The sequence below is a fragment of the Hirsutella rhossiliensis genome, assembly GCF_020360975.1.
Source record: "Hirsutella rhossiliensis strain HR02 chromosome Unknown scaffold00003, whole genome shotgun sequence".
NCBI lineage: Eukaryota > Fungi > Ascomycota > Sordariomycetes > Hypocreales > Ophiocordycipitaceae > Hirsutella > Hirsutella rhossiliensis.
Genome location: NW_025408669.1, coordinates 3,830,330 through 3,843,068, shown reverse-complemented (window position 1 = coordinate 3,843,068; position 12,739 = coordinate 3,830,330). Strand labels below are relative to the sequence as shown.

The following is a 12,739-nucleotide window of genomic DNA, read 5'->3' as shown; positions in this document are numbered from 1 at the left end:
CTCATCCCGCAGGATTTCCTCCCGGCGCCGCGCTGCCGTCGGGACCCGCTAGCCTCTCCCGCTGGACCATAACCCGCTGGTTGCAAATGTCGATGAACATTTCAAACTTTTGGATGAGTGTCTCCTTCTCCTCGAGCTTGGCCTTGAGCTCGTCAATTTCCTTTTGCTTTTCGTCCTCAATCTTCTTCAGGTCCTCGCGCGCCTTGGCCAGTTCTCTCCTCAGGTCAGCTCGAATGCGATCCTCCGACGTCTGCTGAGGCTTCGTATAGATGGCCGGCCGATCCTCTGCCAAACCCGTGGCCACCTTTTGCGGATTTCGATTAATGGCCGCTCGTGCGTTGTAAATGTCTCTCGGGAGCAAGTGGCAGTCTGGGTTCTCGTTTTGAAGAATCTGCAGCGTCTCGGACACGCCAGCACCTACAACATTGTCAGCCGGGATCAAACTGCTGACAACATCTTTGGGCGTTATACCATTCTCCTTGAGCTGTTTCACAGCAGCCACCATCTTGCTGTCCAGCTTGCGGGCGGCCGGGTGGTGCGACGGGCTCTCGCTCGGGCCGTGGTTGTGCTGCAGGTGTGCCGGGTCGGGACGGTAGCGAATTGTCCATTGCGTCCGTTGCTCGATGGCGAAGAAGCCAAAGGGACAGTCGCATTTTCGGGACGACGTCTTGCGCTTGCGGAACTCGGGGCTGACGCGGCTCGGCGGTTTTCCGGCCCGATCGCAGACGAAAAGCACCTTTTTCAGGCCGGGTACCGTCTTCTTCGACCGGCCGATGACAATAGCGTAACCGACCGAGGTGCAGTACCGCAAGACGGCCTTCTGAACAGCCTCCAAGGTCGGATAGCTCCCGCCCTCGGGGGGCGGCGACATCATGTCACCCATGGGCTGCGATGGCACGTACGACGGGTCGTTGAGAAGCTTGGCGTCCAGCCCGCTGGCGTCGTGCTCGGCTTCGTTGTGGCTGTCCATGTCCATGTCGTCGGCAGCCGGGTCGTCTTGCTGCTGCGCGAGCTGCTCGGCCTGCTGTTGCGGCGAGGCCTGGGCCTGCTGACCCTGCTGAACCTGTTGTACTTGCGGCACCTGGGGGACCTGCGACACCTGAGGCGGTTGTTGTGGCTGTGGTTGGGTTTGGGGCATCTGTTGCGGCTGCGGCTGCGGGGTGTGCTGCTGTGGCTGCGGCGCTTGAGGCGGCTGTTGTTGATGCTGGGGGTGCTGCTGGGGGTGCTGGGGATGCTGAGGATGTTGGGGTTGCTGTGGTTGTTGCTGCGGCAGCGGCTGTTGCTGTTGCTGCTGCTGCGGCAGCGGCTGCGGCGTTTTACGATGTTGAGTATGAGGATGGCCCTGGTGCGACTGACGTCCCTGGTGGCCCTGATGGCCCTGGTGAGCTTGGTGTCCCTGATGGGCCTGGTGTGCGGGGTGCCCCGGGTGAGCTTGATGGGCCTGGTGCGTCTGATGGGCCTGGTGTGCCTGTTGCTGCTGCTGGTGTGCCTGTTGCTGGGCGTGGTGTTGATGTTGCTGCTGGTGCGGTTGCTGCTGCTGCTGCTGCTGCTGCTGCTGCTGCTGCTGCTGTTGCTGTTGCTGTTGCTGCTGCTGCTGGTTGGGATGCCCGGGATGAGGCTGGTGGGAGGGATGCGGGTGCTGCGGGTGCTGCGGGTGCTGCGGATGCTGCGGGTGCGAGAGGATGGTGTCGTGTTGAACAGACTGGTTGATGCCGCTGGGGAACATCATGGGGGGCGGATTCGGCTGGGGCTGCATCTGCTGCCTCGGGGGCGCGGCGCGCTGTCGCTGGACGTTGATGGCATTGGAGACGTGATTGTTTGGGGTTCGCGACGACGGGTGACCGTTGGCATTGACGGGCGCCTGAGCGGCGAAGAGATGCTGCGTGTAGGCGCCCTGAGGCGGCTGCTGCTGGGGCGCGTAGGCCTGGGGTTGGTAGGGCGACGCGGCATGGGGGGCGGGCGACTGCTTGTTTGCTTGGTGCTGGTTCGGGTGCGAGGGTGCGAAGCCGGCATTGCGGCGGAGGCCGGCCTGGGAGAAGTTCAAGCCGGCGTGGGCGTTGGACCCGGATGGCCCGAGGCTCGACATTGTTGGCTCGTGAGGGGCCCCGAAGCAGGATGGCGACGAGGAGCGGTTGCGTCGGCTCACGATGCCAGCGCGGAGGCGGGCAGCGGCAACGTGGCCGGAGCGGGAGGGCGAAGCCGGCGTGGAGGAGGAGCCGGGATACGAAAGAGTGACGACAACGAATCTTGTCGTCCGAAGCGAAGGCCGTCCGAGGATCGAAGAGTCTTGTCCGAAGAGTCCCAGGGGAGCGCAGAAAAAAAAACACTGCAAGCACGTACCAAGCACCGCCCGCACACACGAGGCCCGATTTCCTCTCCCCCCTTTCGTGAGCCCGAAAGCTGGGAGGCGGGAGTGCTGGCGGAGGGCGGCGGAAGCAGGCTCCTGTCGTCGTCTTCTTGTCGATTCTCGATTCCCCCGAGTCGAGCAAGCGACTGTCGTTCGACGAGGCCTGCGCGGCTCAAGCAAAACCCTGGACCTGGTTTTTTTGGGGGTGTCGTTAAATGGAGCTGGGCTTGGAGGAGGCGTGGAGTGCGCGCCGGGCAGAGGTGTGGGCAGAAAGAAGGGAGGAGTGGCATGGAGTGGGTTTTCTTTGAGGGGGGGGAGGGGGAGGGAGGGGGAGGAGGGCAGGCCACCTCAGGCACCCTGACCTGGGCTGGCGGCCTACTTACAGTACTGTACCTAGGTAGGTAGCGGAAGGTGCCAGTCACCACAGTGCAGCCCAGGGACCAGAGTTAGCGGTACCTGCTAGAAAGCCCGGCGCTAGGGGCAGCAATCCGCCCGGCGCTAACTCGAGGTACTATCTCCAGCCCCAGCCTCCCCAGCCTCGAGCAACGTCACCAAACATGGAGAGCTTTTTTTCCAACCGCGCTCTCACATGCACCCAATTTTGCATGCACATGTACAGTACGCACAATCGCATGTGAAACTTGATACAGGTACACACTGTACTGTACAGTACAGTTGCTTCGCGTCGCCAATGGGTGCCAACGGGAATGGCCGCTAGCAAAGATTAGTGGCCTATCACGGGGCCTGCATGCCGACGCGGTGGCTTTGAGGCGGCCCCCTTTTTATGCGCTCTTTCGGCGTGCCAATCGATGTGTGCACTAACAATTTCTTGTCTCGCCTGACAAGTACTGTACTTGTCCAACAGGAGTACCTCTCTTAAACTCTCCAAGTGCGGGGGCCGTCTGGCCGGAGAGGCAGTACCCCAGATAGGCACGACTCCCAAGACCTAAGGGCTCCCTCACCTCCCGGTGGGAGGCTTGCATTTACCAAGAGGCACACAGAAACCGGGAGCTAGCTGCCCGCAGTAAAAGACGTTGCAAAATGACATTATCACCGCCTGGTTTATGCTAATAACCGTTTTGGGTGGCACCCAAGCCGACCACGCTCTTTCTCGGCCAGCCGTTTACCACAAGCCCCATCAACGACTCACTTATATCCAACTGACGTTGCTTCCATCGGAATACAAAAACGGACAAGAAAGACAGGACAACAGCCGCCATTTCACATCCCTCATTCCCGCACCTCCTCCCTCGCCATCCATCACCTGTACCGCCACTCCCTGCTTCCCGCCCCTCTCACGTGACTCGCGCACATCTATCGCACTACCCTCCTCTCTGCCACTGGCCGAGAGAGAGATGCACAAGCATAAGGCATCAAGCCAGCGCCCAACGCCTGCACGATACGAGGCCATCCGTCCAATCCGCCTCCATCAGACCAAAGAAGCTAAATGCATGTGCAACAAAACCACATCGGCATCGTCACCGGCACATACGCATATAACATATGACAGGCCCTCCGCCGATCCCGCCCGACGCGCAACACACTCCTCATCGACAGTCACCGAATCTCTCTTTTCCGACCTCTCTTTTTCTCTGTCCTCTGCCATCAGCCATGTTGTGCAACTTGATACTTTGATCCATGACGCAGCATCCTCGCATCAGCCTCCCTCGGCAACCCTGCAAGGACATGCAGTCGTTGCCCCCCTTTGACTCTCCAGATTTTGCCCCCTGTCTCGTTCGAAAAGGGCAGAAGCAAAAAAAAATTGATGGGGGGAGAGTTGGATAAAAATAAACTCGAGCAATACCCGTCGACGCCATGCTCACTCTTTGAGACGGCCGAGGCAAGAAGTCGTCATATATACACCAAAACTCCCAGGCACATACATCTCGAGCCCAACCCGCAACCACGCTTTCAGGAGGCTCCGCGTTTCCTTGCCCCCTTCGTTTACAGTACTTGCCTTGCCACCTAACCACTCGCCCGTCATCCCTTCATTCCATCCTTTTCCGTTTACCGCCCCGTTGATTCCCACCATCCTCCCAGTTGACAAAGTGTTTTTTGTCAATCTGGTGCTGCCTGAGATTGTCCTTTCGGCTTCGGTACTGGCTGTTACAACCGGGGTACGGGCACCGGTATATGGTTGGCGGGCCAGTCCCGTGCTGCAGCTTCTTGTGCTTCGCCATGCTGCCCCCGAACCACCGCGGGTCGCCTCGCGGCCGGTAGCCGCATATCTCACAGCAGCTGACGGCGGCAGCGTTTCTCGATGCTGCTGCTGCTGCGGGAGATGCCGGTGTCGTGGTGCAGCTCGGCCAAGACCCTGTCGTCTGCTCGAGCCCAGCGGTTGACCCCCCCTCGTCTGGGGGAGGCGGGTGGATAGCAATCTCCGGAACGGGAGGCCTCGAGATACCAGCAGCAATGTCGACCATGTCCGTGGGCAAGGCGAAACCGGATCCAGGCATGGAATCAAACGCAGAACTGTGACTGTCCACATCCATCCTCGTTTGCTCGTTGGCGAGGGGTTCCAACAGCCCATCCGCTCTCGAGGCTCCCGAGGTGTCCTGGAGGGCTTCGTCCCCCAGCTCAATCTCTTGGACAATCAACCGCATGAGCAGCCGGATGTCGAGACGGTAAAACCTCCGCCGTGGGTCCACCTCGACCGTATGAGGCGTTTGTCCCTCATAGAGCGTGTCGACCTGCTTTCGCACCGACAGGACGTACTCGTCTATATCAATGGACGGGTGGAGAAGCATCTGCTTTTGCCTGTCAGCCTTGATCAGTGCGCTCAGGGGTCGAGCGACCGAGGAGCGACCTTTCCCGCTTGCACGAGGTGCAGTTCCAAGAGGCGAGGCGTAGCTACCGGGCCCGACCCGAACTCGTCGAGGACATGCTGCATGGCCGACTCGAAGCCGGGGACAGCGTTGTATTGTCGAGCGAGCGACGCGGCGATGTTGTTTGCGGTCATGGAGAAGGGAGAGCCATTGCCGGCTAGCAATCCGCCTTCTCGCAGGTGCTCCATGCACAGCTCAGAAGCTTGGTCTTCTAGCCGCTGCGTTTCGCAAAGCGCAGTCATCTCTAACTCTAAACCAAGCGACGCCTTAGCCACAGGGCGGAGTGTCTGTCCACGGGGTTCTTGCGCTTACCGTCCAGGACGTGCTGAGCAGCCAGCAAGAGGGGATCGCACCGGAATCGGCCCGGGACGTCAGCGCGCTCCTTGCCCTTGGGGCTGAGCGACTTGGATCCCGACCGAGACAAGCTCGCCCGCTGGAGCTCCGCGAAAGCATCATCGGCCATGCTCTCAGGCTTCCAGAGAAGGCCGACGGCCAAGATATAGGACTGCATGTCTTGGTGAGGCAACCAGCAACTATACGCCACGGCCTGGGCGAAGAACTGCATGCTGCGATTAAAGGCGTCTTGTTCGTGGACCATCAAAGAAAACGAGTAGACTACGTGGACAAAGCAGAGCAGCTTGACGGGTGACGTCTCCGGGTGGCCTTCAAAGATGTTTTCCATGGCCTCAAGACCGGCAACGGCAACGGAGCAGGCCGTCATTTGGCAAAACTCCTGGGCCAAGGGGTTCTCGTCGTTCCCGAGCCTGTCTACGGAACTTTCGACATGCACTTGCAGTGTTTTCCGCACTGACTGGGCCAGTAAATTCGCGCTGACATGCTCGTGGCGCGGGGGCTCGGCTTCCAGCGGCGTGGTCTCCAGAGAGAAGTTGGTCACGTCAGTCGACGGTAAGGTCATGCTCGCATCCGCAGACCGCACAACCGAGGTGGCTGTGTCATTAAACGCAAAGTCGGGCTGTCCCAGGTCCAAATCGCCAGAAAACGGATCATCGGACAGGTAATCAAGCATGGGCACGTCGGCAGTGGGCTCTGCGAACGGGTTGTCGGCAGCGAGCTCCGCCATGACGATGTCGGGAGCATGCCTGGCCAGGTTCATTTCCTGGCCCTCGCTCGCCAACCAGTGTCCCGCGTGCTTGGGCTGTGGCCAGAGATCCGCCAGGTTGGTCAGGTCGTCTGCGGGAGACGTCAGCGTCGACTCGAAGCCATGGCCCCTGCTCCAGGCCCCGGACCAAATCGACAATGGCGAGATTTCGTGGCTGGCCGTGCTGGTGGCGCTCGAGGTCGATCGGACGGACGAGCTCGGCGTCAGGTCCTTGCTTCGGCGCGGCCGGCGGACCTGGCGATGATCCAGGCCGTGAGTGTTGACCTGGAGCACGGGTCTCTCGGGCGCCCTGACCGGAGGAGGGTTCGACGGGCCCCTGGATACGATTGGCGGGGGGGTCGGAGATGGCTCCCAATTGATGAGAGATTCGTCAAAGCCAGACCTACTTGGTTCGAAGGGCACCGACGGTTGAGGAGGGGGTGGAGGAGACAGCGGAGGAGGCATGACGGGCTGCTGGATAAGTCGCGGAAGAAAGGCGGCAATGGGGTCTGATTGGCACAGCCCTTGAGCCTCGGCGGCCGGGGAGGCAGCGAGCTCCGGCTCGGGAACAGCGAGCTCCAACGAGTCGGCCTCGAAAATCTCGTTGGCCTGAAGCTCGGCTCCCTCAGGCACCGCAGCCATCACGGACTCATAGCTGGGGGGCATCTGGCCATCGACGTCCGTGTCCACGTCGGCGAGGCCGCGATTTCTCGACTTGTGATGGCCAAGGGAGCCAAAGAAGCTCTTGGCCATTGACATGACTTTTTTCCTCTTTGACGCATGGCCCAGGCAGCAGCGCCTGCACTTGGCGTCGCCGAGTTGCTCAACCCGATCGCAGTCGTAGCACCAGTACTCGCCCGAGGCCATATGGGGGCACGAGTAGAGGTGCTGGAGCATGAGCTCGTGGTCAACGAACTGCTCGCGGCACTGCAGCAGCGGACAACGGCGCTTGTCGGCGAGCGACATGTGGACGCTGGCATTGCGCTTGACGGCGGCCCAGACGACGAAGCTGTGGAGGACGCAGTCGTTGCCGGACGTTTCGCGGGCCCTGCCACGGATCTGTAGGGTCAGCGCTTTCTCTTCTCCCTCTGTCCTCAGCTCGTCGTCTCCTGGCAGGGGTGTGTATGTGTGTGTTTCTTACACGCAAGTGGCCGCCTGCCGCTCGCTGCCCTCGACGAAGCTGGCCGACGCCGAGTCTGACGAGCTGGCTGTCGAGCGCCTGGCCCACGATCGATTGGCGGCCGAGGTGAGGCACCACCGTCGCAGGCTGGACGAGGTGATGCTGGCTTCCTCAAACGAGGTACGCCGGGGGCTGTCCATGGTGATGAATCCGAGTTTCCCCTCTCAGTCAATGGGAACGAGCGAGCAAGGCCAGCAAGAGTGAGAGAGCGCGAACAGGTGCAACCATGGCGGCAGGAAATCAAGGACAGGACACAGCCGGCTCATGGGTAGATGTAGGCCGGTGGACCCCTCTCTCTAGAGCCGCAAGCCAGCCGGAGGCAGCGCAAAGCACCGAGAACGAGGTCCTGCGCGCCCTGGAGGGCATTCGGAGATGCCTGGGTAGTTATGCAGGACAACTGGCCTAGGACTCGGCGTGCGGGGTGAGGAGAGTGTTGGCTGCCGGTACTGCGGGACGCCTTGTCCTCTAGGACTCGGCGTGCCAGCCAACCACATGATGATGTCTGATCTTGCTCGGCGTGGCTGACGGCGGGAGATGGAGGGGGGGGGCCCGGCCTTGCCTCGCCTCGCCGTCTCGCCTCGTCGTGCCCTGCCTGGGTGGTACCTCGCCGTAGTGTCACGGCCTCGACGGGAGGCAGCCCATGGTCATCATCATCAATCAGTCAACTTTTGGTACCAGTAAATAATACCCGGCCCCCTTCTCCCGGCATGGCGTGATGTGCGGCATGAACAAGCCCGTCGTCAGCCAGCCACTCAACCCTGCGGCGCTGCTGGTTCCTTCGACCCGGGCCTCTGCGCTGCAGGTCATTCGATCCGAGCCTCTGCGCTGCAGCGGCAACAGCTCTCAGCTCATGCCAGTACTGGGTAATAGAACTTGGTAGAAACCGGCACAAGACACACAGCAGTCTGCTGACATCTGCCGACAATGCCTTGCTTATCCGCCAAGTCCTACCATCCGAGACCAACGCAAGCCACCCCAGTCTCGAACATCGCGGCAGACGCCTCTTTGCCTTGTACGGGCTACCGCCTACCCATGCTTTCTACCGTCTACGCCCGCCCACCAACCAATGGACCCGACGAGCTCTGCCGAACCTCGCACAAACCGTGCTCCTCACCTAGTACTAAGAGTAGATGATGTACAAGAGAAACATGCTCTGCCCTTCCCGTCATCGGCCCTCTCTCCGTCCACCTCCGGCCCGCTGCTGGCTCCGGCTCGTTTTGGCCACCACGCCCCGGAGCACCTTGAGCTTCTCCTCCGTCACCCGAATCGCCTCCTCCACCTCCTTCTCGTCCATCCGCCCTTCTCTGAGCTTCTCCTCGATGATCCGCGGCTCCGGCGTCTTCTTTCGCGCGTGCGAGCCCTCCGACCCGAGTCGATCCAGCCCGACGCGTTCCTCGAGCCACTCCCACAGCTCGCTCTCCTCTCGTCGCCACATCTCCTCGTACGCCGCGACCCGGTACGGGCTGTAAAAGCCAACGCCTGGGCCATATGTCGCCGAGCTCTTGCTGGGCGCCGACCCGAATCCGAACCACATGGCAACCAGCAAGCCCACCAAAAGCCCGTACATGACGTTGCCTGTCAGCAGCGGGCGCACCACATCGACGCATGGCTCCACCAGCCCCCGCACCGGCTCCAGGAGCCCCCAGTTCTTCATGGCCGTGTGGCTTGGGCCGCCGCTGCTCTCGGAGCCGCCATCGGCCGACTGGAGCGCCTTGCTCCTCTTGAGCTTCTTCTTGATTCTCGGGGGCCCGTTCGGCGTGGTGTTCAGCCGAGACCGCGACGAGACCGAAGCCTTGAGTGCCGCAAACAGGTCCTTGCAGTGCTGCGTTTGGCCGTCACTGACGCCCTTTTCGATCGGTCCTGAATAAGCAAAAAGGTTAGCGCTTATCGTTGACACGAGGACAATCCCCAACCTTTGAGCCAGCTCTTGCCCGTCCATTCGACGGTACAGTTGACCTGCAGACGCGTGGCATTGTTCTCGGCCCACGAGAGGCAGTACTTGGTCTTGACGGAAAACACGTTGCCGCTAGGAACGTCTGGGTTCTGCGTCGAGATGCTCAGGTTGACCGCCTTTTCCAGGTCGAGATTCTCCAGCGTCTCCGCCACGATGCACTTGGTCTGTCTCGGGCCAATTGAGGCGTTGAGGGGCTTGATGTACGTGTAGTTTCGCGTTCGGTTGTCTAGACTCAGGCCCTTCTTATCTTCCATCTGCAAGTCGCTGCACTTCTGGTCTCCCGTCAACCACTTTGTCATCCAGTCGACCGAGCCGGGGCCGAAAACAAGGTTGTACACTTTGCCGAGGGGCGCGGGTATGACGTCGTCACCGACGATTTTCTCGTAGTGAGATGCCGAGTCGCCGCAGTCCGTCGGCGCATGAGTCGCCGGCCCCGGAAAGTCGGCGGCGGTGCTGGGCGGCGACGGGGCTTCCTTGGGCGCGTCGGCCGGGGCGCCGTTCGGGGCCGTCATGCCCGACGCCTTCCTAAGCAGCGGCTTCTCCGACTCGGCGTCAGCGCCCGACAGTTCGGTGGCCTGCGTGTCTGGGACGTGTTCGTTTTCTTCCTCGTCGTAGAAGTCGTCTTCGTCATCGTCGCCGCTGTCATCATCCGACTCGGAGCCAGCCGGCACGTCGTTGTCTGGGGCCGACGGCTCCGCGTCCACCTTTTCCGTCTTGTCACCGCCCGTGCCCTCGAGCCGGACCCCGTTGAGGGTGCTCTTGAGTGTCGGGTGCCCGAGCTTCCAGATATTGACAATGAGGTCGTAGGTGGCGTCTCGGCTGGTAAAGCTGGCAAACGTGTGCTTGGCGTGCAGGGTCGAAATCATGAGCCCGTTCTTGAAGACTAGCGCGGTGCTTCTCTTTTCAACGGACACGATTTCGTCAAAGCCCATGACCAAGGTCGTCGTCCAGCCCAGAATGTTGCTGCTGAAGCAGAGATGGCCTTCGGAGACGTAGAGCCGGCCGTGCGCGAGAATCTCGCGCTGCAGAGCGCAGCTGTAGTCCTCGATGAGATAGTCATCGTCAGGCACGCTCTTGAAGAGATTGTGAAAGTCGCGGTTCCGCCTCTTGCTAGCAATGGCGAAGCCCGTGAGCTTCGGGGCGCCGAAGCCGGCGCTCGGATTCATTACCGAGCTGTTGGCGGCTGCAATGGCGGCCCCGACCGCCGTCCTCGTGCTTCCCGTCGTGGCGGAGCTTCCTCTCTTCCTGTGCGGCCGCATGGCACTCCGGATGCTTGAGGCGCGCTGGACGGGGGATTTGGAGTCCAGCTCGGCCGGGGGGGGCGTCTGATCGCCGAGCGTCGCCTCCACCAGGGATCGCGGCCTGCTCGACGGTTCCTCCTGCAGGGTGTCTATTGCCCGTGCCTGGGACTCGACGGGTGCCGAGTCGGACCTGGTTCTCGCATCGGCGGCCTCGGAGATCTTGGTGCTGGCCGGAGAGGCCATGGAGCCAGCAGGCTCGGCGATTCCGAGCTGGCTAAGGCTCAAGTCGCCCCTTCCGAGAGTGCGGACCGCCAAGTCCTTTTTCGGGTCCATGCCTTGGTCAGGTCGGGGCTCCGAGGCCGGCGGGTCGAGCTCGGGTCCGGCCTGGCTGGGAGCCGACGAGCCCTGCGACCTATTCAGACTGGAACGGCTCTTGTTGCCGGCAACTCCGATTGTGGTGCCGGGGATGTTATTGCTCAGTGTGCTGGCGGCGTTTTGGGCGGCGGAGAGGACGGAGGAAAAGAAGCTAGGGGCGCTTGGCGTCTCCTCGCCGCTCTCGGCGGTGGGTGTGAGCGGGGCGAGGGTGGTGTTGGACAGCTTGCTGGGTATGGTGGCGGACGATCCGGACTTGGACCTCCAGTGTGTGCTCATGCTCTGGGAGGGGCCACTGCCATCGGGGCTGGATCGGGGACTCCCGCCGTTCAACGGCGACGTCTTGAGATTGTCGGACGGAGGGCTTCCAGCGGTGTCGACTCGGTCGACGGGGGTCGGGGGCGTGCTTACGATGACGGGGGCGGGATTTTCGGACGCGGGCGGAGTTCGGGGCGGTCGCGTATCGATGCGTGGCTGCGGCCTGGACCGTCCTTCCGGAGGAGCTACCCTGGCGGGAGGCGGAGGGTCGAGGGTCGAGGAACGGGCAAGGGCGTTTTGGCTCCTTGCGGAGGCGGGCGACGAGTTATGTCTGTCGTCAATGCTGCTGAGATCGCTCTGCGAGCGCGAGGGCGGCTGATAGAGCGGTCGATGGGAGTCGAGGTGGTTGGCTTGGATGACGGGGGACGAGGTTGTCAGGTAGCCAATTTGAGACGGATGGGCGGAGATGGCGGGAGCTGTTGGTGGAGCGGCAGATGCGGGTCGTCGCCTGTCCAGACCGGGGTTAGGGACTCGTCAAAATGACCTTGTCGACGAATTGTGGAGATGGCATGGTGGACGGGCCAGCCAAAGTGAAAGAGGGGAGAGGAATTGCAGACAAGAAGAGGTTGACGAGCGAGCAAAAGGAGGGGGCAGGGAGACGTCAGACGGGCTGGGCTGAGGTCGAGCATCCAGCATGCGCCATGTGCACCGACAAAAGAGAGACACTTACGGGTCTGCAGAGTCGACGGCAGCAGCGCTGGATTCGTGCGAGGCAAAGCTGCCGCCGTCGTCGCCAGCCTCGTCGGCCTCGTCGCGGACCCTCAAGTCGGTCGAGGCAGACGAGGGCCGGCGACTGGCCGCGTCGTCGGCGTCGGCGTCGGCCCCGCGCGCAAGCTTCTGCTTCCTGCTCTTCCGCTTGGCATTGATGGCCTTTGGCAGAAGCTTGCCCAGGCCGTTGCTGTCCATGGCTATCGTCTATGTGTGTATTCTCGTAATGGTCACTTTGCTTCTCGCCTGGAGGAGCAAGGAGGGCGACCGAATGCAAGGGGGACGGGGGCCGCGCCGCGGCAGCAGTTGGGTTGTTGTCGATGCAGTCGTCGACGTCGTCCTGCGCAAGAGGCAGCGAGAGAGAAATGGGCACGGTGAGGGTGACACAAAGGGCGCCCCCGGGAGGTTGCTTGATGATGTGCAGGCAGAAAGAGAGATGCGTGACGTGACTTTGACAGCCTGTACAGGCACCTGCGAGATGGTGACATGGCGATGCCGGTACTCTGACCCGCTTGAGCCGCGCATGCCAATACTTGCCGTTCATGTCCCCCTGTACCCACTCAGCAGCCACTCGCACCCCGGTGAGGCATGCGTTCCTGTACTGTAGTGCCACCTGTAGCAGTAGTAGTAGTAGTAGTAGTATTGATTACCGTCTGGGACATCCCTATAAGGGCAAAAGACGTGCTAGGCTAGGT

At 61.6% G+C, this 12,739-nt stretch overlaps 3 protein-coding genes across 3 annotated transcripts; all 3 read right to left on the bottom strand.

Moving 5' to 3' along the window:
- Position 1: 1 nt before the first annotated feature.
- HRG_03540 (Mutator-like element transposase) lies at positions 2 to 2,086 on the bottom strand (the record flags this gene model as incomplete). Its single annotated transcript, XM_044862011.1, has 1 exon — positions 2 to 2,086. One exon carries the CDS (start codon positions 2,084 to 2,086, stop codon positions 2 to 4), a length of 2,085 nt encoding a protein of 694 aa, XP_044723037.1.
- A 2,249-nt stretch (positions 2,087 to 4,335) lies between these two features.
- On the bottom strand, positions 4,336 to 7,591 carry HRG_03539 (zinc finger protein; the record flags this gene model as incomplete). Its single annotated transcript, XM_044862010.1, has 5 exons — positions 4,336 to 5,094; positions 5,154 to 5,422; positions 5,485 to 6,608; positions 6,675 to 7,319; positions 7,413 to 7,591. The coding sequence occupies 5 exons, from the start codon at positions 7,589 to 7,591 to the stop codon at positions 4,336 to 4,338; spliced, it is 2,976 nt and encodes a 991-aa protein (XP_044723036.1).
- Positions 7,592 to 8,616: 1,025 nt separating this feature from the next.
- Positions 8,617 to 12,242, bottom strand: HRG_03538 (GRAM domain-containing protein; the record flags this gene model as incomplete). The annotated part of the gene is made up of 3 exons (XM_044862009.1): positions 8,617 to 9,311; positions 9,365 to 11,784; positions 12,007 to 12,242. 3 exons carry the CDS (start codon positions 12,240 to 12,242, stop codon positions 8,617 to 8,619), a joined length of 3,351 nt encoding a protein of 1,116 aa, XP_044723035.1.
- Between the last annotated feature and the right edge of the window lie 497 nt (positions 12,243 to 12,739).